General features: G+C 42.4%; 2 protein-coding genes across 3 annotated transcripts in view; both read right to left on the bottom strand.

The window, feature by feature from the left end:
• Positions 1–1,012: 1,012 nt before the first annotated feature.
• Positions 1,013–12,450, bottom strand: NOL11 (nucleolar protein 11). Its single transcript, XM_017811858.1, has 18 exons — positions 12,315–12,450; positions 10,892–11,005; positions 10,115–10,171; positions 9,439–9,584; positions 9,139–9,196; positions 8,524–8,662; positions 7,953–8,150; positions 7,592–7,668; positions 6,751–6,874; positions 5,973–6,076; positions 5,642–5,719; positions 4,665–4,849; positions 4,283–4,408; positions 3,899–4,120; positions 3,063–3,141; positions 2,001–2,093; positions 1,617–1,724; positions 1,013–1,313 (listed from the first exon to the last, which is right to left on the bottom strand). The coding sequence occupies exons 1-18, from the start codon at positions 12,447–12,449 to the stop codon at positions 1,200–1,202; spliced, it is 2,157 nt and encodes a 718-aa protein (XP_017667347.1). The 5' UTR covers position 12,450; the 3' UTR covers positions 1,013–1,199.
• Positions 12,451–14,257: 1,807 nt separating this feature from the next.
• Positions 14,258–25,898, bottom strand: part of PITPNC1 (phosphatidylinositol transfer protein, cytoplasmic 1) — a 76,501-nt gene continuing 64,860 nt past the window's right edge. Inside the window, exons 7-10 of one of the 2 annotated variants that reach the window (XM_017811867.1) lie at positions 24,665–24,820; positions 23,868–23,931; positions 20,634–20,752; positions 17,352–17,790 (exon numbers count right to left, since the gene is read on the bottom strand). In XM_017811867.1, coding sequence (XP_017667356.1) covers positions 17,785–17,790; positions 20,634–20,752; positions 23,868–23,931; positions 24,665–24,820 — 345 coding nt within the window. In that variant the 3' untranslated portion in view covers positions 17,352–17,784. Of the gene's footprint in view, positions 17,791–20,633; positions 20,753–23,867; positions 23,932–24,664; positions 24,821–25,898 lie in introns of both variants that reach the window. The other variant, XM_017811866.1, reaches the window with a different exon arrangement.

Here is a 25,898-nt window from a genome sequence, read left to right as displayed (position 1 = left end):
CCCTACCCTGCCTCCCTGCTCAGGACAGACGGAGAAAAAGCCTCCTTTCACAAGGCACTTTGGAGAAGATGAATAGCCCAGTTGTTCCAAGCTGTTGTCTGGATGGGTTCCTCTCTCCAAGGATAAGGGAAAGAACCTACAGCTGGATGGCATTCAGAACAAGCAGCATATGCTCTTGCTTAAATTATTGAGACACTTTTGTCCAGTCCTTCCCTCCAGTTATTTCATAACTTGTATTAGGAACTGAACTTAAGTGTTCACCTCTCAAATCAGTTCCATGTACATTTTTCCAAGACACCAAGGTGTTGCTCAGTAACGTTACACCAGAGCTCAGCTGCAGACTAAAAGTCAGTCCTAAGAAGCAAGGGCTTGCATGACTTCTGCTGGGGTAATTCAATGTATTTCCAATTGCCATTTTCATCAAGAGTATAATTCAAAAGATGCTTATACCTGTAAAAACCTTCATCAAATGCTGTTTTCATAAAACTTCATCACTTTTTATTTTAAAGAGAGTCAAACCCAATCTAAAACTATGATATACTTTGAAATGCAAGAATTGAAGCAGTATAGATGAGGTTAACTAATTGAGGTGTTCACTAGTTGAAAAAGTACTTGGACAAAACAGACTGATGTAGTTAAGAATGTTATTTTAAATTCTGAGTTTTCTTGTTCAGAAAATGGAAAACAACTGCTACCAGTGCCAAGAAGTCCCCCTCTATAGGAATCTTCAGCTGCCATTGCAGTGGTTTTTTTTTAAATTTTACTTTTATATACATTTGGTACTGACAAACAGTGTATAAACACAACTGGAACAGGTCGACTTCCAAAGTGTCTTAAGGCTTTCAACTGTGGGAGCAGCTCTTTCAAAGTTACACAGCCCCAGTCCAGCAAGTGCCCTCAGCATTTCTGCCACAACCATCTTGTGTCTGGCCAAGAATCATGGGGTATTTTAGGATGTTCTTATGATTGAGTATCAAAATGTGACATGAAAATACAACTAAGCATCCAGCTTCTCATCCAGTCAAAAAGAGAGCTTTTAATACATGAGTTTCAAACTTACAACCCCCATGTAGCTACAGAGTAACCGGGCTCCTCCTATGTAGAAAACAACTTTTCACATCCCCAATATGGAGTGCTAATACATCCCTGTCATAAAAGGAATCAATAAAAAATAAATGTGTTAATAGTGAATTTCCAATTCAAATGATTTCCAGCACTTCAATAGAATAGGTCTGAGAGTCTCTCAGGTGGTTAAGTCTTTGTAATTCCCTCAAACTTCCTTCAATCTTGTTGAGTTCAGAGTAGAACCTCACCTAAAAAACAGAAAACACAGACATTTAAAGTAAAATACATTTTAATTCTTTTCGTACATCGTCATCCTGTGGAACTATCTGTGGTTCTGCACAGTTTCAGATATTTAAACCAAACAAACACAGCAGCTTTTGAAATCACAATGAGACAGAAGCAACTGCCATTTCCTGCTCAGGAAGGAGCACACAGAGGAGGACAGACATTGTTTAATTCACTATATAATTTGCTGCTGTCTGCTTTCACCCTCCTCAATGATTTCAAACCCAACTGAAAATTAAATAATCATCCCAGAAGATGCAACTTACTTGGGCTCTCACAAACTTATGCAGGTTTGAAAGCAACTCTCTTGCTTCTGGCAGTATCACCATGACTGTGAAATGAGCATCAAGTAACAGGCACATCCAATCTATGATCTGAAGATAAACCAAGAAAAGAACACTTACACTTTCACAATCTGCAAATGACACAGATTTTGCTTTAAAATTTCTAATGCAAAATGCAGGGGCTCATATTGTAAGGCAGTATATTTGGGTTTTCATTGTTAAAGTGTTACATCTGACAATACAGGTTGTATTAACACTTTCTAAAATGAATGTAGATGTCAGTTGATTTCAGATATTCACAACTACTCACCAATTTACACACCACAGAAAGAGAAGGAAATACAAGGCTTAGAATGAATTTCTCACCTGATTTATAGTGGGAGAGCGAACTCCAGGAAGAGTGGTATTCACTTTTTCACTGCATTTCACATACAGGTAATACAAATACCTGAGAAACAGCTAAAAGTAGAAAAGTCAGAGCATTTTTAAAGGGCAAACATTTAACAGACTGAGGCGTTTTGTCCTGCTCACAGTAATACTCATGAAGGTTTTTTTAATTTGTTTGTTAAAGCAACATAGATATCTGTATACTACACATCAAAAAACAAGTTTTATGGTTCTCTTACAGCACCCACAGCTGGATGTTTGAAAATTCTCAGCAATATTCAATGTAAATTACAGCCAGGGGTAATCATTGTTCCAGTGATCGTGCCAGTGCAATGTAATTCAGACAAAGACCTTTCTAGGAACTTTCCTAAAACCTGTATCGACATTAAATAACCTTAGTCCCACTTTCAGTACCCAAAAATAAATTGCTACTGGTCAGAATAAGGTCAATGAGGAGATGTGTCAGTTCTGAGATGGTTTTTCTGAAATCACTGGAAAGCCACATATATGCTCAGGTACGTGCAGTTCTTGAGGTTAAATTTCAGGTTTTGAGGAACAGGAGAGTTTGGTGGGTTTTTTCCTTCAACTGAGATGCCTTGAGAAGATCTTGATTTGTATTACATTTGACATTACACAGAGTGTACAGTTTGTTTCTCATATTTTCTAAATTTCTGTTGCTGATGGAACTGACTAAATCAATGTGTCTCGTTCCTTTTTTAAGAAGCATCTAAATCAAGCAAAAGCACCATTACTTTCTAACAAAATATAAACAACATTTTCCAAGTAGGCTGGGTCATAAAGAGGGTTTCTTACTTATGTTTTAAAATAAGCAAGGATCACAAAAATTAGGAAAATTTCCATACATATGTGGAAAACTATGACATTCCTTAACATTAAATCTTATTAGGCACCTCAATTTAATTTTGATGCATTAATTTGTTATTCAGACTCCACTAAGAGTGGTGAGTTTCTCACATACAATTGAAAAACTCTCCTTTCTCTCCCCACAAAATAACAAGGGTAAAAAGTCAACATACTTACAATAACTTGTTGAGCTGGGAGGTTTTTCAGGTGAGGCAAAAGAAACGTTTCACTGTAAGCTGAATGGAGAATAGCATTTCTGGGCAGTGCTATTAAGGGAATAAAACTGCAGGAAAAATACCAGTTTCTACAAACCAGAGTGAATTCTAAATATAATATTTCTCCAGGTTCTTTGAGACAAGTCCTACTTGAATCATCCTTATTTCTATCATGAAATACTGACAGCAACTAAAACATCACAATACAGTTACCTTGAACAGTTGTGTTCACTGCAAGGATGTAACTGCCTCGTGTTTCAACAGGTAAACATCCAAATCACTGATAGCATTTTCTCTTGAATAGAGAACAGTTTTGCAATAATGTAAGTTTAAATTGGTGTAGATGCTTTCTAAAAGTTATATGTTTCTATACATGTAGCTCGTTAAAAATTTTCTAGTTCCTGTACATTTTCTATGTATATAACTCAAACTGAAAGAGGGGAAATTTAGGTTAGATGTTAGGAAGGAATTCTTCTCTGTGAGGGTGGGGAGGCCCTGGCACAGGTTGCTCAGAGAAGCTGTGGCTGCCCTGTCTCTGGAAGTGTCCCAGGCCAGGTTGGACAGGGCTTGGAGCAACTTGGACTAGTGGAAGGTGTCCCTGCCCATGGCACGGGGTGGGACTGGATGAGTTCTAAGATCCCTTCCAACCCAAACCATTGTATGATTCCATAACCCAAACCATTTTTCTACTGAGTAAGAACTTCTCCTATCCAAAATTTTCAGCAATAATAGAAGATCAAATAGAAGCATCCACAGCACATACAGTGCACTGGCTTCCCTGCACTGCACAGAGGATACAACAGTGCTGCCCTGTGAGGTCCAATGGGGCAGGATTCAACATCGCTCTTGGAATGGCTTTGCCTTGGGATTTTGGTATCACACGTGTCCTGGTCCAGCTCTGCATTGAAACCATTTTCTACAATTTCAGTCTTAACTCCCTTATTGTTGAATTCAACATCAATGTAACAGATGACAGAGTCCAGATCCACTTCTGTCATTCGAAGATAGGCATCGCTAATGCTGCAGAAGAAAATGCCACACGTTTAAGACTTTTAATCATTAGCTTTAAAAATCAGCAATGCCATCAACCCACCGGCAGTACACACTCTTGGAAGCTTACTATGAAAGTAAAAACATGTACTAAAAGTTGGTGAAGAAAAAAAAGAAGTGATTTCAAGTTACCTTAAAAATGTTTTCAAGCAAGCATAGATCATTTGTTCAGGAATATCTGGAAACCGTTGTAGGCAGATTTGTAAGAGATAGAAATCTCTTTTTTCCAAAGCAATGGGCATTAAATCTGGACATAAACTGTAAAAATAAGCAATTAATAGGTTGCACAGTTCACACCCACTGAGAACTACATTTACAACTAAGGCAGTGGTACTAATCTTGCTCCCCCAGCTGGATTTTTACGTAAAACATCAGCTTCATCAGAAAATAAGCACCTTTGACAGTAAATTCTGATAATTCAAGGGTGCTTTATAAAGAAAGGGATTTCTACTTTTTTAATTTTATATTTGAAGACTACTCCCCACAGTTTAAAAAGAGCAGAGTCATTCATTACCTGTAGGACAAGTCTCTGGTTTCCACTATCTGCAGCAGGAAACTTTGAGGGTAGTACCTTGGGTTTGCTTTACATCTGTTTGTCAGGGCAGTGACCACACTCCCAATGGCAGCTTGTAAATCTGGGGTCTGTGTTTTTGACATCAGTTGTTTCAGTTCCTTTTCTAACACGTTTGTAGGAGCATCCTGGAAAAGACAAATATTGCACAACTCAGAAAACACGAGGCACAGGTTGGAGAACTGTCCTGGTACTCATTAGATCAAGTAGAAACAGACTTAGTTTTGATCTCAAGCTAAAAATATTTACAGAAAAATCCCTTCCCACTCTGTGATTTGATAATTAATCAAGCATGAAAGAGCCAAATGAGGTAATTACTGCCTTTGAACTCAGGTAACTGTATCTTTCAGCTACTCATGGATTCAAGAACATTTACTTTTACTTCAGGAACATTCCCAAGGTGTTCAGCCACAGGTGAAATACAGGTATATTCACACAAGAGTGGAAACTTAACCTCCCACAACACTGGCAGCGAGTTCCAGAGAGGAACTAAACAGCTTATTCCTGCATTTGCAGTGGATTTCCCAGCATTCAGACTTCATAGAGCCAAACTGCCTTCAACAAAATTAAACCCATAAATAAGAACATAAAAAAGCAGAGTTCAGGTAAAATATCCTCCCACCTTATTTACTGTAAGAGGTTGTCATCAAAAATGAACAAATTTGTGCAAGTTTTCAGAACTCAGCTGTTACAAGCACTGCACTGTACAGTTCTCAAACACCCTCCTGTGACAAAACTGAATTTTATCAAGCCCAAATTCTGTTCTTGCACAATTAATAACATCCTTCAACTCACCTGTTCAAGGCAGTTTTCTCAACCTGCTGTGTGCAAGAGGACATGGAAAAAGATAACAGCTTAAGAGACACCTGGAATATTCTGAGAGTGCCTAAACACTGCTTGAGGATATTTGGTTTACTTACTTTGAGATTTCGTAAGAGCTGCCCAACTGAGAAGTTCTCTGGCTGTACTTTGGCAACATTGCTCCTTCTTGATCTTAACTATGGCAAAGAAAAATAAACAGTTACTATTCAGTGACTATTCACTTAAGGATTTCAGGCAAGACAACCAGGAACTTCATGTGTCAAATTACTGCACAGATTACAACCAGTAACTCCAATTCCAGGAACAGTGTTAGAAACAATGAGCAACACAAAGCGAAATTTCCTTCTGCTACAACAGCCAAAAGGGATTAGCAGCATGGGGAAGAGACAAGACAAAAAAACCCCTCACATGACCCTGATGCCAACTTACATTCATTCTGGACTCAGATTTTAGAGCTACAGACTCCTGGGACTGGAAGGAAACCACCAGGTCTTCACCTTCCAGGGTGTCCCAGTTCACAAAGGAAGACACACCTGTGAACACACAAATGAAATGATATGAAGGTAACACTTAAAGCACGTTTATTAAAGTATGAATATTGCATTAACTTCTTATGCTAGTAGATAACTTTCTGAAATATAACCCAAGTGATTTTATGCCAAGGAAGTTGCCAGTTTTATCTCAGCAGCATACTTTTTTCTCATCCTGTTTCTTCATTCTGCCTCTGGGAGGAAAAGAAGTTATTACACAATTTATTCTGAGCACTACTTGCAAGAACATTTTCCCAATGCAATGTTCAATGACAGAATTCAATGTTCACTATGACAGAACACTTTTAAACTGCAGTTCACATTCTAGGGTTTGACATTGCTCTATCTAATCACAAAATCCTTGAAAATATATTTTAGGAAAGAGCACTTCCTTTTGTTTTCAGTATTCAGCACCAGCATTCCAATATTTTCAGTAATTTTCCAGTACCTGAATGACAACCCAGGTTAAGTGAAGTCACAAAAATTCAAACATTTGTGTGCTTTGGCATTCCCAGCAGCAGTAAATTTAACAGCCAGGAACACAGTACAGGGTTAGGTAACTTCAAGCTGTTCAGAATCAACTGATTTTTATAGGACTGCATTAAAATAACTTTTACACAAATTTAGAAGTCTTTCTTTTACAAGAGTTTTTCCCTGTAATTATAAAAAAATCTTACCAGGGGTTTGACTGTCCTTGAGCTTTCCCACAGCAGCTGCCAGGGATGATGTTTCACACTTGTACATAATCACAGTCAGCACTTTGCCATGAGTTAAAAAAAACTTTTCCTCATAACACCACAACTGCAAAATATTAAAATGTACCATTAATGAGGTGAGCAGAGAAGTCCGTTCTGCACAAGCTGACAGGGAACTCCTTACCATAAAATTCAGATAAAAGGCAGTGATCAGATTATTTTAAATTACTTTCAGTAGGTTTAACACTTGTTAGCAGATCTTCATTATCTGCTGATTTTAAATACAGAAATTAGAAGTTTTCTGTTGGGTATTTTTACAGAGATGTTTTAAAGCACAGTGGCTGCTCTGAGGCATTAAGTCCACTGATAATTTTTCTTTTTAGGTTCCCTCTTGTTCAATATTAAGACAAAACCAGTCAGCTGTTCCAGTTCACTGGTGCATTTATTACTTAGGTGTTGTTTTAATTGACACTTGAAATTACCTTGAAATACTGTTCAGGGAGATCATAGAATCATTTAGGCCATCAACTGCAAATTGTCTGAACAGAACAATTGGCTGGGTTTTGTATTTAATTAGTGATTTCATTTGCACCAAACAATCAAGACCATCAGAAGTGAGAAGGTACTAAATTAATCAAAGAAATTGCCAAAAGCCACTCCTCTCCTGCTAAATATTCCAACAGAAATAACCCATTGACTGGTCAATATTAATTTTGCTTCAGGAGCTTGCCCCCACTGCTCCTCAGCAGAGCTCTGCAGCCCCACACTCCCTTCCCTGCTGTCAAACACACAAAACCTGGGGACAAATCCAGACTGAACTTACCTGGCCACTGGTCCCCAGGGGCAGCGCTTTTGAGGTTTGCAACGTCTGAAATTTTGTATTCCATATGGTCAAGCACTCTAAGGAAAAGGACAGGAGTTACAACCCCAAAAAGCAACACAAATGCTACACTTGCCTTTGCTACTTTCCGTTACAAGCATTTGTGGAAACAGAAATAACTGTTTCCAAACCAAGTATCCAGCATTGGGAATTATGTCACTGAGGTCAGAGCTCAAGGTTCAAAGGTGAGCTGGTTTTCCAGTGAAGAGCTTTAAACAAGAGGGGCAGCACAATTTCCCTGCTTAGTGCTTTGCTTAAGAAAATCTTAGATCTCACGACATCTTACTGTGATTTTTCAAGTTACCTTTGGGTTCTTTGTCAGGTGCAGCCAGACTGCCCAGCACTGCCACGTGGTCTTTATCCAGGACTACCAAAGATGTTCCTTTCAGAACACTTCCAGATACTGAAAGGTTTAGTAGCAGTGACTTGGGCAAAATTTGTTCTTCCTCTTCAGTATCTTGCTGCAGAGGTATCAGAACCTGGTACACAGAGTCATTGGAATCTGTCCAAAAAAAAGTGATTACTCTTTTTTATCATCTGCTCCTGTGGAAAAATTACTTGATACAATATGGCAAAGGTACATCTAAAAAGAACAAAATCCAGTGAATGCTCAGGAAGAAATCACACAGGATATTAAAAGGACACACTGTGATGCAAAGCAGCAAAATAAAGGTACAGCAGGAGATCTACAAAGTACAAGTGATAGCAGGTAGGAACAGTTAAAGTATTAGGAAGGTTTAATTACCACTTCTAGCTGGTTTAGAAAGTTTAAAGAGCTAAAAATATGAAACAACTATTCATAAATATCAACATTTCATGTCCTTTCATATAAGTCTTTGCTTCATTATCACATCCTGTTAGAAAAGGTAACTTACACAAACACAGAAGTGTGACAGTTTGGTTTTTTAGATATGCTGTGAAATTCAGTGGTTTAGATGATTCCTGTGGTTCCAGCCTGTACTTGTGGAGACTGTCCAGCTTGGGTTTCTGCACATAGACAAAAAAGTCCCCATCCTAAAACAAACAAAAAAAATAACATGTTCCTTTAATTTACACAAAGAAGACAGAACAGAAATTCAGATATTAGTACTGCTTAGCTTTGAATGTTATGCAAAATTAGGAATTTGTGGCACGTAAAGAAAATTCTAATTTGATGTAACAAATGGATTCACAGAAAGAAGCATTTGAATAAAGACAGATTCGTGTATAATTCCTTTACAAAAAATATAAATCCTACTAAATAAGATCTTCACAATGAGCAATGAAGTGTCTCACAATGTCTGCTGTGTTTCATCTTACTTGTTCTCTGAAGTTCTAAGAGCCCAGCCCTAAAACCAACACAACTTGCATTTAACTGCTGCATTGATTAAATCAGGATAATGATTTCACTAAAAGCTCTTAAAATCAAATGAAACAGATGATGGATTTTGTAAAAAGCACTAAGATCTGCTGCCAAGGAAGTTTTTAAAAGGGACAAGTATTTGACTCACTTTCTCAGTAGCGAAAACTACGACAGGTTGTTGACTTTCCATAAAAGCTCCACTCCACCTAAAACCAGAAAACTGCATGAGCATGTTCCAAATTCTAGGTTTATACCTAAAGTCAGAGCACTATTCTTTAGGCAGCTTCTTATTTTTAGGATACTTATATGCATAATTCTAAGACTTGAAAAACGATGTGCCCCGAGATCTTGGTCCTTGATTTCTCCCCATCCCCTCCAAAAGGGAACAACTTCCATCCTCATGGGCAAGTTCCTCCAAGTGAGAATTGCCATAAAGTTCATCACTCACCTGATGGCTTCATCTGAGATAACATTTTCAATCTCTTGTTGTGGGGCTTCCAAAAGCACATCCAGAGTTCGGACACCCCCTCCCTTGAACAGCACCACGGGCCCTCCCTGGGGCAGGGAATGTATCCTGTGCACATCTGCTGAGAGCTGCAGAGAACCAAAATAAAGCAGGGTTCTTCAGTCCATCACCTTGAAAGGCAAATGCTTTATTCATTTTTTTTTAAAGTTCTTCCAATAAACTTTTAACAGAGGAATGATGAAACTCTAAGATTCCTAACAATGTAGATCTACTATAAATAATGCCCAGCAAAAAGCCAGGATGAGCATCACATCCCTGAATCACACCAGAAAAACCATAACTGAGGGTCAGGAGTTCACACAAAGTGCTGTTTAACACATCAATCAGCAGAAGACAAAGATCCACATTTGAATACAATTCACCATCTTTAAAGAAAGTCCTCAGAAACTTTGGCCTTGGAATATGAATCGTTTTAAGAGCAATATTTTGATGATAAAGTCAGTCCAAGCAGATTCCTGCAATACTCCACAACATCCTGGAGCACAAATTAAAACATTGGTCAGCTAAATATGATCAATACTATGAAAATTAGAGCATCTCTTCCCTCCACCAGGGTCCAAAACATTCCCATAAGAGCAAACACAAGGAAGAGACTTACTGTTGCTTTAAAGGCCTTGTCCAAGTTAATATCTTCATTCTTCCATATTCTTAAAACCTTTAAGAAAAGCATCATTTTTAAGCCCAATAAAACAGTAGCAAACAGACTTCTCAGCACCCAAAATATCAGCAAATTGCACCAGGAGGAAAATACACAAGAAGTAGTCACGGGGATCTGAGTGGGAACTGCCCAGGGGGGTGGTTTGTGTGAGAAGAAGCTGAAGTAGAGACAACTGGAATAGAAACCAAGCTCAGAAATCCTGAACTGGAAAGAAAAGATGGGAAAGAATAAGGAAAAAGATACAGCAGAACTCTAAACTCTAAATCTGGAGACAGATTAAGACAGAGAAAAGAATGTTGCAGGTAAAATGAAAGGTCAGGAAAGATATTTCCTCAACAACAAGGAAAAGCCAAAGGCTCAGCACGATCTAAGCCAATGCTACGTGTGCACAGAGAAATGTTTAACTGTGAAACAAGAGCAGAAAAATAAGGCTGGAGGTCTGAACTGTTACAACCATTTCAGTACAATGGTCATGCAGCTGTAACTGGAGACACAAGAGGAGAAATAACTCCTCCTTAGGGAATGAATGCATCAGGCACTGAGAATGCTTTAGAGGGCCACCAGATAACTGCTCAGCACAATGACCCTCATGTCACTGCTGTGCTGTGAGGGCTCCACACCCCTACATTCAACCAAAAACTGCCAGTTTCCTCCCCACACTCCCTCAGAGGACCCACCACATCCTCTTTTCCCCCCCAGAAGGATAAAGGCTCTCACCCTGTCGTCATGAACAGCGATGTACTCATGAGTCTCAAAGTTGCACACGACAGGACAGGTGAGAACCTGCCCGTGTTTCACTGACCAACAGCCCAGAGGCTTCTGATCTGAGATCTGGAAGAGTCAGAACAAAGGCACTGTCACTAAAATATAACATATAACAGATGACTCTGGGGACTTTTCTCATCCCAGAAAGGAAATGTAAGGCAGCAACATCTGATCTGAATGAGAATAGCAAAATATGGAAACTGCTACACTCCAATTCCTCTGGAGCATTCCTGTTCCTGACTGTAACACCAGCGATTGCAGAATAACAGGAAAGAACTCTACATCAATCAGAATTATTTCTTTTCACGTAAGAAAGAACTTTGACCTGTAACAGTCTGAAGGGCTCATCCCATGGGCACAGGTGTGAGGAAGAGCTGTTCCAAAGGGCAGGTACTAATTTTAATCACTAGTGAATGTGGTTTTCCTCACTAATACAATCATGTGGTTTTTCTCTTCCTATTTCAAGGTGAGTTAGTGAGACCAAGAGCAATGGATGGTACTGTCTGAGCTCCTGCTCTGTGTGATTTATAAACTGCTCTGAGGGCACTCAACCCCCTCTCCTCGCTCCAGAGCTACACAGGGTGTATTTATAACACAGTTCTGTTCTCACATTTGGTCTTGGCAGTGGGAATAAACAACTCAAAGGGGGTTGTATCAACAATACACACAGATCATGGAATGGTTTGGGCTGGAAGGGATCTTAAAGCTCATCTCATTCCACTCCCTGCCATGGGCAGGGACACCTTCCACCAGCCCAGGTTGCTCCAAGCCCCGTCCAACCTGGCCTGGGACACTGCCAGAGATGGGGCAGCCACAGCTTCTCTGGGCAACCTGTGCCAGGGCCTCACCACCCTCACAGTCAACATTTTCTTCGCAATATCTAATCTAATTCTACTGTCTCTCAGTTTAAACCCATTCTCCTTTGTCCTGTCACTACAACCCCCAAACCCATGGATGTGAAAGCCACTTACAGAAAGAGACTCAAATATTTGCCTCGTTTTCTTATTACGGCCACTGAAATACTCAACATAGACCAGCACATATTTTCAGTTCCAAGCGCTGCAAACTAAACCCTTTTCTCCTCCAGCCGCCAGCCCCGCACCTGACACAGCGCCGAGCCCGGAGCTCCGCGGGCGCTGCGGGAGCGGCATCACCCGCGGCTCCGGCAGGGAGGTGGTTATTGCCATGGGGAATGGGGAGAGAACATCGGCAAAGGGAGAAATAACCTGAACAATCGGGCAGAGGGACGGAGGTGGCGCGTCAGGCCGGAAGGGAGGGAGGGAATGAAGGGGGGAATGAGGGAGGGAGCGCGGCCCGTGCCCCGCGCGGGGTCCTCGCAGGCCGGGGCCGCCCCCCGAGGAGGCGCGGGCGGTACCTTGAAGAGCGTGGCGGCTCGGCCGCGCTCGGTGAGCAGCACGAGGTCGGGGCCCGGGCCCGGCTCGAGGCTCATCCCGGGGCCGCCGCCCGGGCCGGGCCCGCGCAGCGTGAAGCTCTCGCACAGCGCCGCCATCTTGGCCGGGCCCGCCTCTCGCGAGACCCGGCGCGGCGCGCGCGCCCGGGCGTGACCCGGCGGGGGCGGGGCCGGCGGGGGCGGGGCCGGCAGGAGGGGCCGCGAGTGTCGCGACAGGGACGGCGAATGTCGCGACCGGAGCGCGGCTGTGGCACGGCCCGGCCCGGCCGGCACCGCCCGCCTGCCCCTTCCCTGAGCGGGCGGGGAGGCTCTGCAGCGGCCTCCGGCACAGGGTGTACGGGCACGGTGCTGTCCCAGCGTGTAAATATTGTAAATGCCGTAAAATCAATGACTGTTCTCAGAACGCCGTCACGGGGCGGGGCAGTCGGGATCAGTCGGGATTCAGCGCCTTATTCACTTGTCCCCAGTGGGTTTCCCGCACGGCATCGGTCACTCCCACGGCCATTCCCACGGGAGCGTCCCGGCGTGCCGCGCTGTCACGTGTACGCTAATGAGGGAGGGCACGTGTACGCTAATGAGGGGTGATGCATATGCTAATGTGGGCCACGTGTATGCTAATAAAGGGTCACGTATATGCTAATGAGATGGGCTTCTTGTTTGTGTATGTTAATGAGAGGGGTTCCTTGTATGTTAATGAGAAGTGTCATGCCTACGTTAATGGAGGGGTTAATTGTATGTTAATGAGAGGGGTTAACTGTATGTTAATGAGAGGGGTCACGTGTGTGCCAATTAGCACGGCATCAGGTAAAAGGCTTCGCTGGAGTTTGATCTTCGGAGCAAAACATCGCTGGGTTCCGGACAATGCAATGAGCTCCTGCCCCTGCGGTGTCCCCTGTGCAGGTGGGACTGTCCCCTCTGCGGGTAGGACTGTCCCCTCTGCAGGTGGGACTGTCCCCTATGCGGGTGGGACTGTTCCCTCTGCAGGTGGGACTGTCCCCTATGCGGGTGGGACTGTCCCCTATGCGGGTGGGACTGTCCCCTCTGCAGGTAGGACTGTCCCCTGTGCAGGTGGGACTGTCCCCTATGCAGGTGGGACTGTCCCCTGTGCAGGTGGGACTGTCCCCTGTGCAGGTGGGACTGTCCCCGCTGCACCCGCCCAGCCCGGCCCCAGGGCTGCGGAGGCCGCGGTCCGGTGTGTCACCGCTCTGGGAGGCGTTTGCAGGTGTAGGATTCTGAGTGTGTTCATGTTCCACCGCAGCCCCGCCCAAACTGTAAAAACACACCCGATCAACCCAACACCCGCCAGGTCAGCTCTGGGCACTGGGGATCACTGGGGATCACTGGGGGGCACTGGGGGTCCAGTCCTCTCCTTGTTCCCCCTGTCCTGTCCCAGCTGCTGTGAAGCGTTTCCCTCCTGACCCTGCACTGCCGTTCCTCTGGAGCAGGGAAAGCTGCGTTTCTATGGAGAAAGACTCTCCTGAAATGCTCCAAGAGCCGCTGTACGGAGAAAATGTTTTTGACTAAAATGAACTGACTTGGAGATAAGTTTGAGAGTGGTCTCTTTTCCAGTATTTTCCAGTTGTTTGGTACAACACTGCCAAATCCTGCATAGGGAATTAGATTCCCCACTGGAAAAACTTCCTTGTCAACCCAATGGTCATTTACAAGTGAATGGACCAATGCCAGACTGGTGGGGCACCTGCCCTGGTAAAATCCTTACAGAGCTGAGGTACAACGGGACCAAGGAGAGGTTGGAAGTGCTTTAAATTTTCCTTTCAAAGCCAATTCTTTGTGCTATTCAATTCTGAGGAAGTGGCTTGCAGAGCTGGGGGTAGAAATGTTAATGGGTAAATGTTAATGAGGAGGTTCCTGCCCAGAGGAGACCCAGTAAGAGAAAACAGCCCCCATTGTAAAGAATAGTTGTTGGTAGTTTATTTACAACAAAATGCAAGGGAAAATACAATATTAAAAATAATAAATAACTCGGAAAAAACCAGAAACTAAGTGATATGAATGAGAAAAATGACAGTCAAATTCTCCTGCTGAGCCTTGCACTATTTAACATGCAGAGCAAATCAAGACTTGGTCCTTCTTGGATGGTGGTGATGCATTGCCTGATGTTGCCATCAGCGCTCTAAATTAAAGAAATGGATTACTGGACATACAGAAATTATCACAGAAATGAAAAAAACCAATGAAAACCTGTTTTAGTGACACCACAAAACTACAGGAGATCATAATTCAATGACCATGCTGTTCATTTAAAGCAAAACATTGTTAGACTTATTTAGCAATTTTAACTTACACATAGAAAACCAAGTCCAAACAATGGCAACAGAAAATCTCCTATCGACAAGATCATGAATTCTCTCTTACTGCACTCACTATTTGATAAAAAGCATATACATTTGGCTTATTTCAAAGGATAACACATCAGTTTGAAGTTATAGTGCAGCAAGCTTCAAAGCAGTTTTAACAAAGTACAGCGGTCTTGTTACAAACTGAAATTCAAGGAACAAATATTTCAGTTTCAAAGTCTCTACAGCAGCAATTAATGCAAATTGGCTACTAGATGTCACAAAATCACCTTCCAGAATAACCAAAAAAAGCCAAAGAATAAGGTCAAATAGTTTCTTTCCATAGGATTTATCCAGTCATTTACAAAATTGACCATTACATTCATAAGAAGTCCCATTAAGTACGTGTTTCAGGAATGTGCTGCTCCTCACAGCCTTTCTGGGTCCCTCCCTTTTTGATTTATTAGGAGATCAACCCTTCTGAAGCTGCACTGAATTGCCAGTTGTTTTGCCACGATTGTTCTATCCCAAATACATCAAAGCACAAGCAGAGCTGGGAGCAGGTTTTCATAGAAACCCGAACAAACTAAGCACATTTTTGCCTCTGAACTGTATTCTTGATAAAAAATTCCTTGCCAAGTCCTAGCAGAGCTGTATCCTGGAATTCCTGTCCCTGTGGCAGAGAACAGGAACACGGCTGTGGTGCCTGGCACCACGCTCTGAAGATGTACTCAGAAAATAATCACAGCTTGTACTTTTGCAAAAGAAGTGAGGAACACCTGCAAAACTCTCTCTATTTTAATCCTAATAAACATGTTGGAAAATACAACAGAAAGCTGACTGGGAAAAGTCAGTATTGAAAACAACCCCTTTGCCTCAAGGTGTTGCACTGAAGTATTCAGACCTTCCTCCTCATTTCAATGTTCCAACCATGATACTAATTAATAATGATAAAAACAGGATTAGAGCAGTTATAATCATGATTGTATAATCTGCACCCTTGTTAAAGTGAAATCATAAACCAAAGCAGGAAAGTTTTGTTTGCATCATTACAGCAGCTGCTTTTTAAACAAACCAACCATCACCCATCAGGTACCAACCCCTCGGAATTCCCAGCTTTGGGAAGAAAAGCGAAGCCAAGCATGGACAGGACTGGGAGAACACAGGAAGTCAAACCCACAGAGAGCTCCTGGATTTTGCTGGCTACAAGATTGTCACTATCAGACAAACATACACCTGTTTTCAGTGCAAGTTGGCAATGGAATTACTTCTTCTGCTACTAAAACTACCCCCTAAATGCCACACATTCCACATAAGTTGGACTGCAGCTGCATCTATCCAGGAGTTCCATGCATTCCAGCCACTGTGACCTCCTGCCCAGGTGAGGGGACATCCCCAAACTGATTGTTCAATATTCAGTGACAGCTCAGCTCTGCAGGACTCTCTTGTTTCAATGCCCCAGGTCAGCAGTGGTACAAAACATCCCCTGCTCTGGCCATGATCCAGGTGGGAGCTGTCATTCCCTGGGGATTGAACAGCAGCTTGTTGAACAGCTACCAGGAGACAGGTCCTGCCAGCAGCCACCAAACAGCAACTCGTGTGGGAAGAGAGCAAAGTGCCCCAAATCAGGGTCAGCAGGGAAAGGGTCTCACCGAGTTCACACTTTAAATTGGAAGGAAGGAAGAGAACCCTCCTGCCACTCCTTTTACTCCTCCTTCCACAACCTACACTTCCCTCTGAGAAACATCCTTGTCTACATTTGAATTCCTGAGATTGAAGAGTGATTGCACAGCCAGACCAAGAGGAACACTCCTGATTCCTCAAGGTCACCCATGGTTCGTTTGCTTCTTAAAGTGACTGATTTTGTCCCCCCCTTCCCCAGATGATCCAGGAGATTGTGCTGTTTAGGAAAGATGTGAGGCAGGAAAGAAAAAAGAGCCTCATATTTTCTTTCCTTTACATCCAAGGTTTCACAGCCTGACTACTACTCTTCTTCCAGCAAGGAAAAGACAGAATTCATTGGTTTTGCTTCTCAACTGGCACATTTTAGCTGCTCTTTGTCAACCTCAAGCACAGAACACCATTGATGAACACCAGCACGGACTCTGAGCTCACAAAGGGACAGGGCAGAGCTAGTAAAATACATTATCTACAAGAAATAGGTGGTTTCTTTTACAAATTCTGTGCAAGATAGAAATAGTTCAATGGCCTCAAAGTCAGTATAATTAATTACAATTGGGGCTTTGATACAGTGATACTTTAGGTTTGAAAAGATTTATGTTTTGTGTTTTAGGCCCCAAATCCTGAGTCATATTGAGAGAAATGTGAATCTGTTGGTGTTCCAGTACAATGAGTTACAGGTCAAAGGTTTATAAACACACAGGAGAAGCCTGAGAGTAGGAAGGATTTTAAAGTCAGCTATAAAAGAAGAAAATGGGAAGGGTTTTTTTTTCCTGTTAACCCTGCATTTGAGTTGGCACTAATTTGCCTCAGAAGTCCTTGGCAGCTTTACTAAATACCTACTCCTAATTATAAGTGCTGTGACCTAGATGAGGGTTTGCAGGCAGGACTCTGCTACAGGAGGATTGATTTTCATTTAGAGCATCCCCTCAGACTTTTCCATGGATGTCAGTAAGATGCACCATATGGCTTGAAACACTACTTTAGGAATATATAAACTACGTTCTCTTGCATGCACTTCTCAGAAGGTTTTAAGGATCGAGTCTGAGGAAAGAAGTCACCTTTCCACACCGGGAAGATTATTTTAAGCAAGAAAAAAAAAAAAAAACAACCAACAAATCACCACGACCTTTGTAGCAATTGAGTTATGTCACTCTTGCTGTGGCAGACATGGCTTATCAGGAGGAAACATGCAGGGTTAATTTAAAAGGTTTTTTTGGATGGATCTGGAAGGGTGAGAGTTTCTGGAGCAGACTTTTTCCGAGGCCGGTCTTTGGGAACTGTTAGGAAGTCAGGAGCATCTGTGGAGAGAGGAGTTGATGGAGCACTAGATGGAGCACTGCGGGTTGAGGAAGGCATGGAAATGTTAGAGATAGATATTGCCGGTGGGAAAACCCCGATCTTCTTGTTGGTGGCTTCCTGAGTGGCTCGTTCAAACTCTCGGACTTCATCCATTGTCATGTCTTCAGCGAGAGGGAATGAAATACAAAGGCACGTTAGAATAATTTCAAATGATCGTTTCACTAGCTCAGTTAAACTACTTCCATCCAAATTCTAAATCAGGGAATGATTGCTTATCATGCATCTCATTAAGTGATTCTCCACATGAATGCCTCCCCACTGTAATGCACTGACTGGAGCACGATAAGCACAACTAAAGGAAACAAAGTTTTAAGTCCATTAATCACATCCTAATGGTTCTTCTGCGTGGGTCTGAGCTGAATAAAGATTGCTGCCTCTGGAATCGCTGGGAAAATCCAGCTATTGCACAGTGGGTAAACAGTCAGCAGGTAGAATTTTTCAGAACTTCAAGCAAAATAAAACTGAAAGGGGTTTTGAGGTTTTCATTTAGGTTATGAACCCAAATGGGTAAAGGGTTGTCATGGGTTTGTTCATCTGCTTTTATTATCAAGAGATGAAAAATTCTCTCTCCTTCCACTGACTTGTAGCTGCAGCTTCATGCACAGAACTGAGCCCCTTTTGCTTTTCCACTATTAAAGCCTGAAGAATTCCCTCTCACTTGACAAAGCCAACACGTGCCTTCCAACTTTCCATCCAGAAACTGCACTTAAACCCTGATGGCCGAGTGACAAATTCCCTGCAAAACGGAGGTGAAAGGAGCTGAGAGATTAAAGCCAGTGTGCGATGGATAATGGGATCCCAGGAATTCTCGTCCTGCAGGTGCCAGAGGTGTCCCGGTGCTGCCGAACCCCACAAGAGGGCAGAGCGACCCCAGCATGGACGGGCTCTGCTTGAGCCCAGCCCTGCAAAACTTTCCCGATGCGATCCCAAAGGAGTGACATCTGCTACAAACTGGGAAGTTGAGCAGAAAATCAGGAAGGCTCTTCTGGAACCTGCTGCTCCACGCCTGCAGTGCCTGCAAGACGCCCACCGAGCCAACTGAAGGTTTGCATTTAATGTCACGTTAAATTCATGAATTCAAAATATTTCATTAAACCATTTATAGATCGAGCCCTGAAAGCTCAAAAAAAACCCAGAAATAAACCCACTAGGCTTTTAATCAATTTAGAATTCTTGCCCATTTGGGTGTCTGAGGCACTGGACTGGCAGTGGTGACGACCAAACGTGACAAAACCCTGGACTACCAGGGCATCCACACTTTTTAACAGCACCCAGCTGCAGGCACGTGTAACCTTGGCTGCAAATGTTATGTAAAAGCAGCTTTATGTTGTATTACAACATGATATTAAATAAACAAAAGCATGCACGTTGCCAGCTGCCTTCCCTCTCCCCTGCACCGACATTCCAGGGAGCTCTCCAGCCACAGTTATTAGGAGTGAGACCGAAGCTGTTTTCAGACCTGAGAAGTGCTGGCAATAAACAGATGGTCTCAGAGGGGCTGTACCTGCTCGTGCTGGAGAGAGATCTGAACCCGTTTTGCTTGTCTACATTTCGTTTCACACCCTGTAACAGTGTGGAGTGTTCCTGCACTCAAGGGGTCCCAAATCCCCCCCTGGCATCTCAGGGAGCCGGTGAAGGCACGGCAGCGATTCCGATGGAGGAATTCTGGACAAGGGGAACCAAAAGCTGCCTTGGAAACACGGGAGGGGAGAGGCAGGTTTCTCAGAGCACTGGCCATTTAAGTGCAATCTTGTTGAGTGGAGCCTCCAAGACTCTTCATTTCCAATGCAGACATGAACAAACAACCTGATGCCCCCTCAGTTGACTTCTGCTTTTTGGCTCATACTTGCTTTAACTCCCCTCTGCTCTGACCCACAGTCCAGTAAAACAGCCCTTCCCCTGAGCTAAGAAGGCTCAGATCCTTTTTTATAAATTCCATTAATGACAACTTCTGTTCTGACCTCAGTGACAATTATTCCACAGGGGAACTACGGATGGCAGACGTTGCTCAGACCCAAATCCTGAAGTGTGGAGCCAAAATCCAAACTAATTCTCAACTACAGAGGGTAACCTTGATGTCAGTGGAGCTGCTGCATTACAAACACAAGAATTACCTTCCTGGTGACTACTCAGACAACACCTTCTCAGGCTGGTGACAATTGGCACTGAGTAAAAACCAAGGAAAGACTTGGAGCCCTTCAGGCCTTGCCCCAACTCATTACATGAGTAAAACCATCACTGAGTTTGACAGAGCAGTGAGTAGAAATAAAGGAATAATGACATTCAAAAGCAAAGACCATTGCATCTTTTCTATCTGCAGGGAGTAACAATCTCTAATTTTAGACCTCTCTGCATGTGGTGCTCAAGTTAGCAAATAAAATACTTTATGAAATTTCCAGAATTTCAATCAAAGAACCTACACAGAAACCTGCCCTTCTCCACAAACTGCTGTTAAATACTTCTGAAAATACTTCCCACCTTGTTGGTAGTCAATCAATGACAACATTAAAATTACTTAGAAAAGAGCGAATAATTCATTGGATTCTTTTTTTCCTGGTGAAACAAAGAATTTTAGCAGTCCCATAGCAATTTTCCACTCCCCCCATTCCTGGCTTTTTGACTGAAGCACTGTGAACTCCTGCATTTTTTAACTATTTAAAGACTAGGAGTAAAACTCCTCTTTAACTTCCTCTTTATGCATCCAACTGAAATTTGAGCATTGTGTTTTCCTGGAGGACAGGGAGCCCAACCCCACCCTTCCTTACACCAGTGGCAGGTTTAAAGTGCAAACCAGGGGCAGGATTGCACTTCATGGAGAAACATTCTGTTCCTGCTGAAGCAAAACCTCCCCAAAACTCCACTGGCTGGTCAGCAAGATCAGCTGGTTGCTCTCCTCTGGTCTGTGCAGGTGTATTAGCTGAGGATGTTTTAAAAATTGACCTACTCTTGCTTTGGCATGGCTCTCTATTTCATCCACAGTAGATGAATGTTGGTTGCAAACTTTAATGTTGGTTTTTTCATGCATATTTTTCTCGTATTCTCGAACATCATCCATAGTCATATCTGTAAAAAGTTCAAAATTGTTGGCATTTTCCATTGATTCAGGGCAAACTTAATTTTTTTTTAATTAATTTTTTTTTTTAAGGAGAAGGTTCTAGGAACACAAAGTCTTTCAGCAGAAGCCAACAAAGGATTTTTTTAAAAAGCAAGGAGCAACTAGCTTTATGAAAATTGCCTCATAAAGGTAGTTGTGTCAGCCAAGGAAGGTGCAAGGAGGTTAAGTCAAAGGGAGCCAGAGAACAGGAAGGAGTGGAAATTGTTTAGGAGTGTCTGTGTAATGTAAGGTAGGCAGGAAGCACTGAAGAGCAGGCCTTGGCAAAGGCCAAGATCTTCTAAGGAGATTTTAGAAGATCCCTTGGAAAAAAGGATAGAAAACATTATAAACACTATAAATATTTACTTACCTTTCCAGCACTGGCAAAAAGATTTCACGTTATCTTTACACTGTACAGCTCATAACCAGCAAATTAAGTGTTAGAACCCCCCCAGCTTAGATTGCAGCAACTAACATTTACATACATGAGGAAGTGAATTAATAGTGACTACATTAGTGACTACAAGTTGTGGAGCCTCAAGCAATTTAATGAATTATAAGAATTAGAAATATCCTACAAATCAGGCTGATCCCCCCAGCAGGATCATTTCCCACTGCCCAGGCCTGGCTGTGGTGTCCAACCAGCTCAGTCTGTCTTGTAACACCAGGCAATAATTACAGATTTAACAGGATTTGTCATCAACCACAACTCCAGTAAAAACACAAAGAATCCAATAATTGACTTGTGACCTTACTCTTCTGAGTATTCCCATGCTCTCAATAAATCCACTTGGGAGTCAGGAGTCAGAACAGGAATGGTGTCAGGATTTTGGTCTGTTCTTTACAAGGGTTTGGTAACTTTGGAGCCTCATAAAAACAGCCATCAGCTTTTTACTCCTGACACTTAAAAGAGCATTTTATTGGCACAGTCGACTTGCAAATGGGTGCCCCTTTGGTCCTGCACAGTGTGATCTGCTCTTGAGGCTCCCATTTTTCTCAAGTTTATTATGTGCCACCAGGACTTGCAAATTCTTGTATCACACCACTCCTTGTTCCGTGCCAGGAGGCTCCTGCTGCATTTTATGAGGCAGCTTTTAAGGAAAGACACAACCTCACCCATTATATTTGCAGCACAGTGTCATAATTCATCGGTAAAAAGAAATGCAGTCTAAAATTCTGATCAAAAGGAAACCTGGAATACCACTAACTCCTGCTTTTTCAGTCTTTTAGTGTTATCTGGAAAGAAAAACAAGCTCAGAAGCCGTGTCAGTAACATGCTGGGATGCACTTTGCCAAGCAGAGAACATGCTCTTTATTAGTAAACAACACTGAGAGAATAGAATTTCTTCATAACAAAGCTAAATATAGTTCAGTAAATTTAATGACAAGACATTCATACTTACAGTGTCAGTAACAGCAACCAGCCACTAATATCCACAACAGAATTGTTTATCACACTGATTATTTCATTCACTTCAGCTGACTCCCATCATCTCCAGGTCTTTCTCAAACTTTTATTTTTAAAGATGTTAAAAGACTTTAAAAATTAAATTTTTGATGCTGTACACCGAGTCTTTTTTTCACCTCTGTTTTAGCAGGGCCATGTTTTTTAGGTTCTGTATTTTGCCTGATAATTAAGCTCTAAAAGTCCACTGTATTAGTTAACAAAAAGTCTCACCGTGACAGTAAAAATCCATGAGGGAATTGTGTACCACAGTATTTCATTTGTGGAAAGAGTATTTTTGACAGGGTGATTTCAGAGTTAGGAGGGGGAAAATCTGTGGTGAAATGTTTTTGAGCTAAACTATTCAGTTTAACTTCAGGGCTACTCATTTGCCATCATTACCAGTAACTCTGGTACAGCTGACACTTTGCTTCCCAGTAACATTCTCTGTGTCTCACTGTATAGATTTTTTGGGTAGATTTGGGGCAAATTTATGGGCTCAATTTTTACACCAAGTCAGGCTGCTTTATTTAAAGTTATCAGTTACCCTGACTTTGTACAGAGGAAACAATGGATCACTCTGTTTCAGGTAAAAAGAAAAGAAAAAAATCTGAAATTAAAAAATGCCCGAATTGGTGTTTCCTGAAGCTTAAGGAGGGTCTAAATAAACATTCTAAATATATTCCCAAACTCCTATTACATGTTACAGGACTGCCTCAGAACTTGTTTGATGAGTATCTACGATGATGGATATGTCTTATTGAAAATACATGTAAAAGGCACAAACCCTGTGAGCTTATTTTATTCAATCTAATTGACTTCTTTGATATTCAGATCACTCTGTCCTACTGGAAGTGCCCATTCCCAGGGGTACCTCATGGATTCCCAACACTTTCTGCATGCAGCTGCTGCTGCATCAGATCCAGCAGGCTTTATGCTCATATCCACCTTTTTGTCAGAAAAGCTCCACCTTTTCTTTGTTGCAATCCACATTAGTAGTTTAAAACTTTCCTAGAAAGCTGGAATTGTGTTGGATCAGAGGCCTTTGGAGCTTGCAGTAGGGAAATGACTGCATGTTAATGCAGCCTTAATAAGAAGCTTTATGCAAACCTGAAGGAGGTTCTTCTCCTGGCAGGGGCAGCTCCTCCCTGCCTGCAGTGCAGGGAGAGGGCACTGGGGCAGGTACACTCAGATGTTGGGATGGAAAGGCATCCCTGGATGCTGCCTCCTGGCTGCCTAAATCCAGCCTGCTCTGGTTACAGAGAACCTGCTGCAAATGAGGTCCAAGAGGGCCAGAGAAACTGCTCAGAGTTCCACCTCCTGGAACTGTGAACATCTCATAGTTCATTGTTCATGAACAACTTACAGGAGGACCTGATGATCACAGAATCATGGAATGGTTTGGATTGGAAGGCACCTTAAAGCTCATCTCATTCCAACCCCCTGCCATGGGCTGGGACACCTTCCACCAGACCAGGTTGCTCCAAGCCCTGTCCAACCTGGCCTGGAACATTTCCAGGGATGGGAGTCCACAACCTCTCTGGACATGATGGTCCAGGAAATCAAATGGAAATCTGCTGTTAATTGTCCTGAGCTTTGCATGAGCCCTTACAAATGGGCCAAGCTTGGAGCACACTCACCGTACCACTCATCCACCCAGGCAAACGCCTGCCGGTGACCGATCAACAGGATGTCTCTGACCACCTGCAAACAGGGAAAGGGTTAAATAGCAACAAAACACCTCAGAAAAGTAACACCGTTGTCTTTCAACACCACTGAAAGTGAAAATCACTGTGACAGTTTTGGGTCTAAGAGGTCATGCCCTGCAGAGTCAGAGGTGCTGGCTCAGAAGGGCTCAAAGTCCAGTCTCCCACTAGAAATGAATCTGTTGCCAACACTGGATCACTTCAGCATGGCCTTGACTAGCATGTAATCCATTGGGAATGTGCATATAATCCATTAATCTTTGGGCAGTTAGACATTCTGCATCAGTTCTTTTTCCTTCTTAGTTTTTTTAAACACGTGGAAGGTCAATACTTTGAAAAATCTTATCATTTGGCTGTTATGCCATTCATTAATTCATTGTTTAATAGACTGGAAAACGTTCCCACTACCTGTATGTAAGGAATTCTGCACCTCATTGCTACATGTCCAGTGCTCATGTACACTCTCAAATACTTTAGCTCACATATTTGTCCCAGCACTGAGAATGTTATGGATAATTGTTCTCATCCTTAGCCCTGAGCAGCTCCAGGCTTTGTCAAGTCTGTACCCAGAGATGAACTCCCTGGCTCTGCTCCAGATCTTTCAGACCTTGAGAGAGGTCTGAAGTGGACTCAGCTGAGCTCCCAGGCCTCTCCAAAACCAGAGCCACATTCCTGTGTGTGCTCAAGTTCTGCTTATGTGAAGGGTACGAAACAGCTCCCCTTTCACTGACCTTGTGTACGAATTGCTCTACTCTGGTTTGAAGTCCCCAGACTTCAAATTTCACAGTCACAAGTTTGTAGGAGCACATAATTGGCTGGTGGGTCTCTCTCCAGCCTTCTTTCAATTGGCCTCTCCCAGTCTTCTGTGACTTGAAATATTTGGGATCCTGCAAAACAAAGAAAACAAACAGGGAAATGCAGGCGGGGAAGTCGTGTTTGTCAGCTTGCTAAAGTAAATGTTTTGGTAAGACATAAAATATTAAACCATGCTAACAAACATCTTGAGAAATGAACAGGGAATTGAGTTAAACAAGCACTAGAATATCCTAAAATCCAAGCCTGGCAGTGAGTTGATGGCAGAGTATTCCTGGAGGTGCACTGACAGTCGTATCAGCTGGGACGTCTTCTGCTATAGGAAAATCTGTTTTTGCAAGTCATTACAGTGCAGTGCTCTCCAAGGGTTATTTATGGCCTTTGGAAACAAAAAGTGGCTTCTTCAGAGCCTGCTTTTCCACTCTCCCTCAGTGTGAGTGACTCTTTACTTTCCACCCGCTCCCGTCTTCCTGAAATCGTGGCCAACTGGGGCTTTGACACCTCAGCACTGATGTGACCCTGACAATGTCATTCCCAATTTGAAGGGAATTTGTACAGCCACGTGGGCACCTCAGTAGGAAAGTCCTCCAGTTTAGCCTTCTCTGGTTTTGGGCCAACACTAATTCCAACTCTGCCTCTCTTTCACAACCCAAAAAATCAAAGAAATTGGTGTTGAAATCACAACACAATTTCATAAAACCATTAAAGACATTAGTTCATCTTTAAAGTTTACTTTTATCTGTACAAGATGCAGTTTTATCTATCAAAGTGTTATTTTCCATATTGGTATAATCCCATTTCCCTTTATGTCCAATCCTGCTAATTATATCTTGTAAATAGAAATAATTTACAGTTAAGCACTGCTTTTCAGAACTTGAAAATAATGTCATTTTAGAAAATTCACAGTGGAGTTTCAAAAATCTCTCCTCAAGAATAACCACCAGTGCTCAGCTGTGTTCCTTCCCCAAAGCTGAGGTCTGGGAAGATCCTTTGCTATAAAAGCAGTTAAACATGTATTTAAATATCTGCTTTAATTATGTGCTATACTGAAGATAATCAGGAGAAAAACTAACAAAAAATTGATAAGACTACTCTGACCTTAATTTTCTTTCATTCAGTGTGAGTTTATGTATCATTCAGCATTCCTGTTCC

Source organism: Lepidothrix coronata, unplaced genomic scaffold, assembly GCF_001604755.1.
Source record: "Lepidothrix coronata isolate B3197 unplaced genomic scaffold, Lepidothrix_coronata-1.0 Scaffold34, whole genome shotgun sequence".
NCBI lineage: Eukaryota > Metazoa > Chordata > Aves > Passeriformes > Pipridae > Lepidothrix > Lepidothrix coronata.
This window is presented reverse-complemented; position numbering and strand designations above follow the sequence as displayed.

Bases quoted from the DNA above. Each gene is read 5' to 3' on its own strand.
- NOL11 (XM_017811858.1), bottom strand. From the start codon at position 12,449: ATGGCGGCGCTGTGCGAGAGCTTCACGCTGCGCGGGCCCGGCCCGGGC. The intron at 7,669-7,952 runs GTAACTTGAAAA...CCTTTTCCTTAG, and splicing joins ACCTGACAAAGAACCCAAAG to AGTGCTTGACCATATGGAAT. The intron at 1,314-1,616 runs GTAAGTTGCATC...TCTGTTTTTTAG, and splicing joins ATAAGTTTGTGAGAGCCCAA to GTGAGGTTCTACTCTGAACT.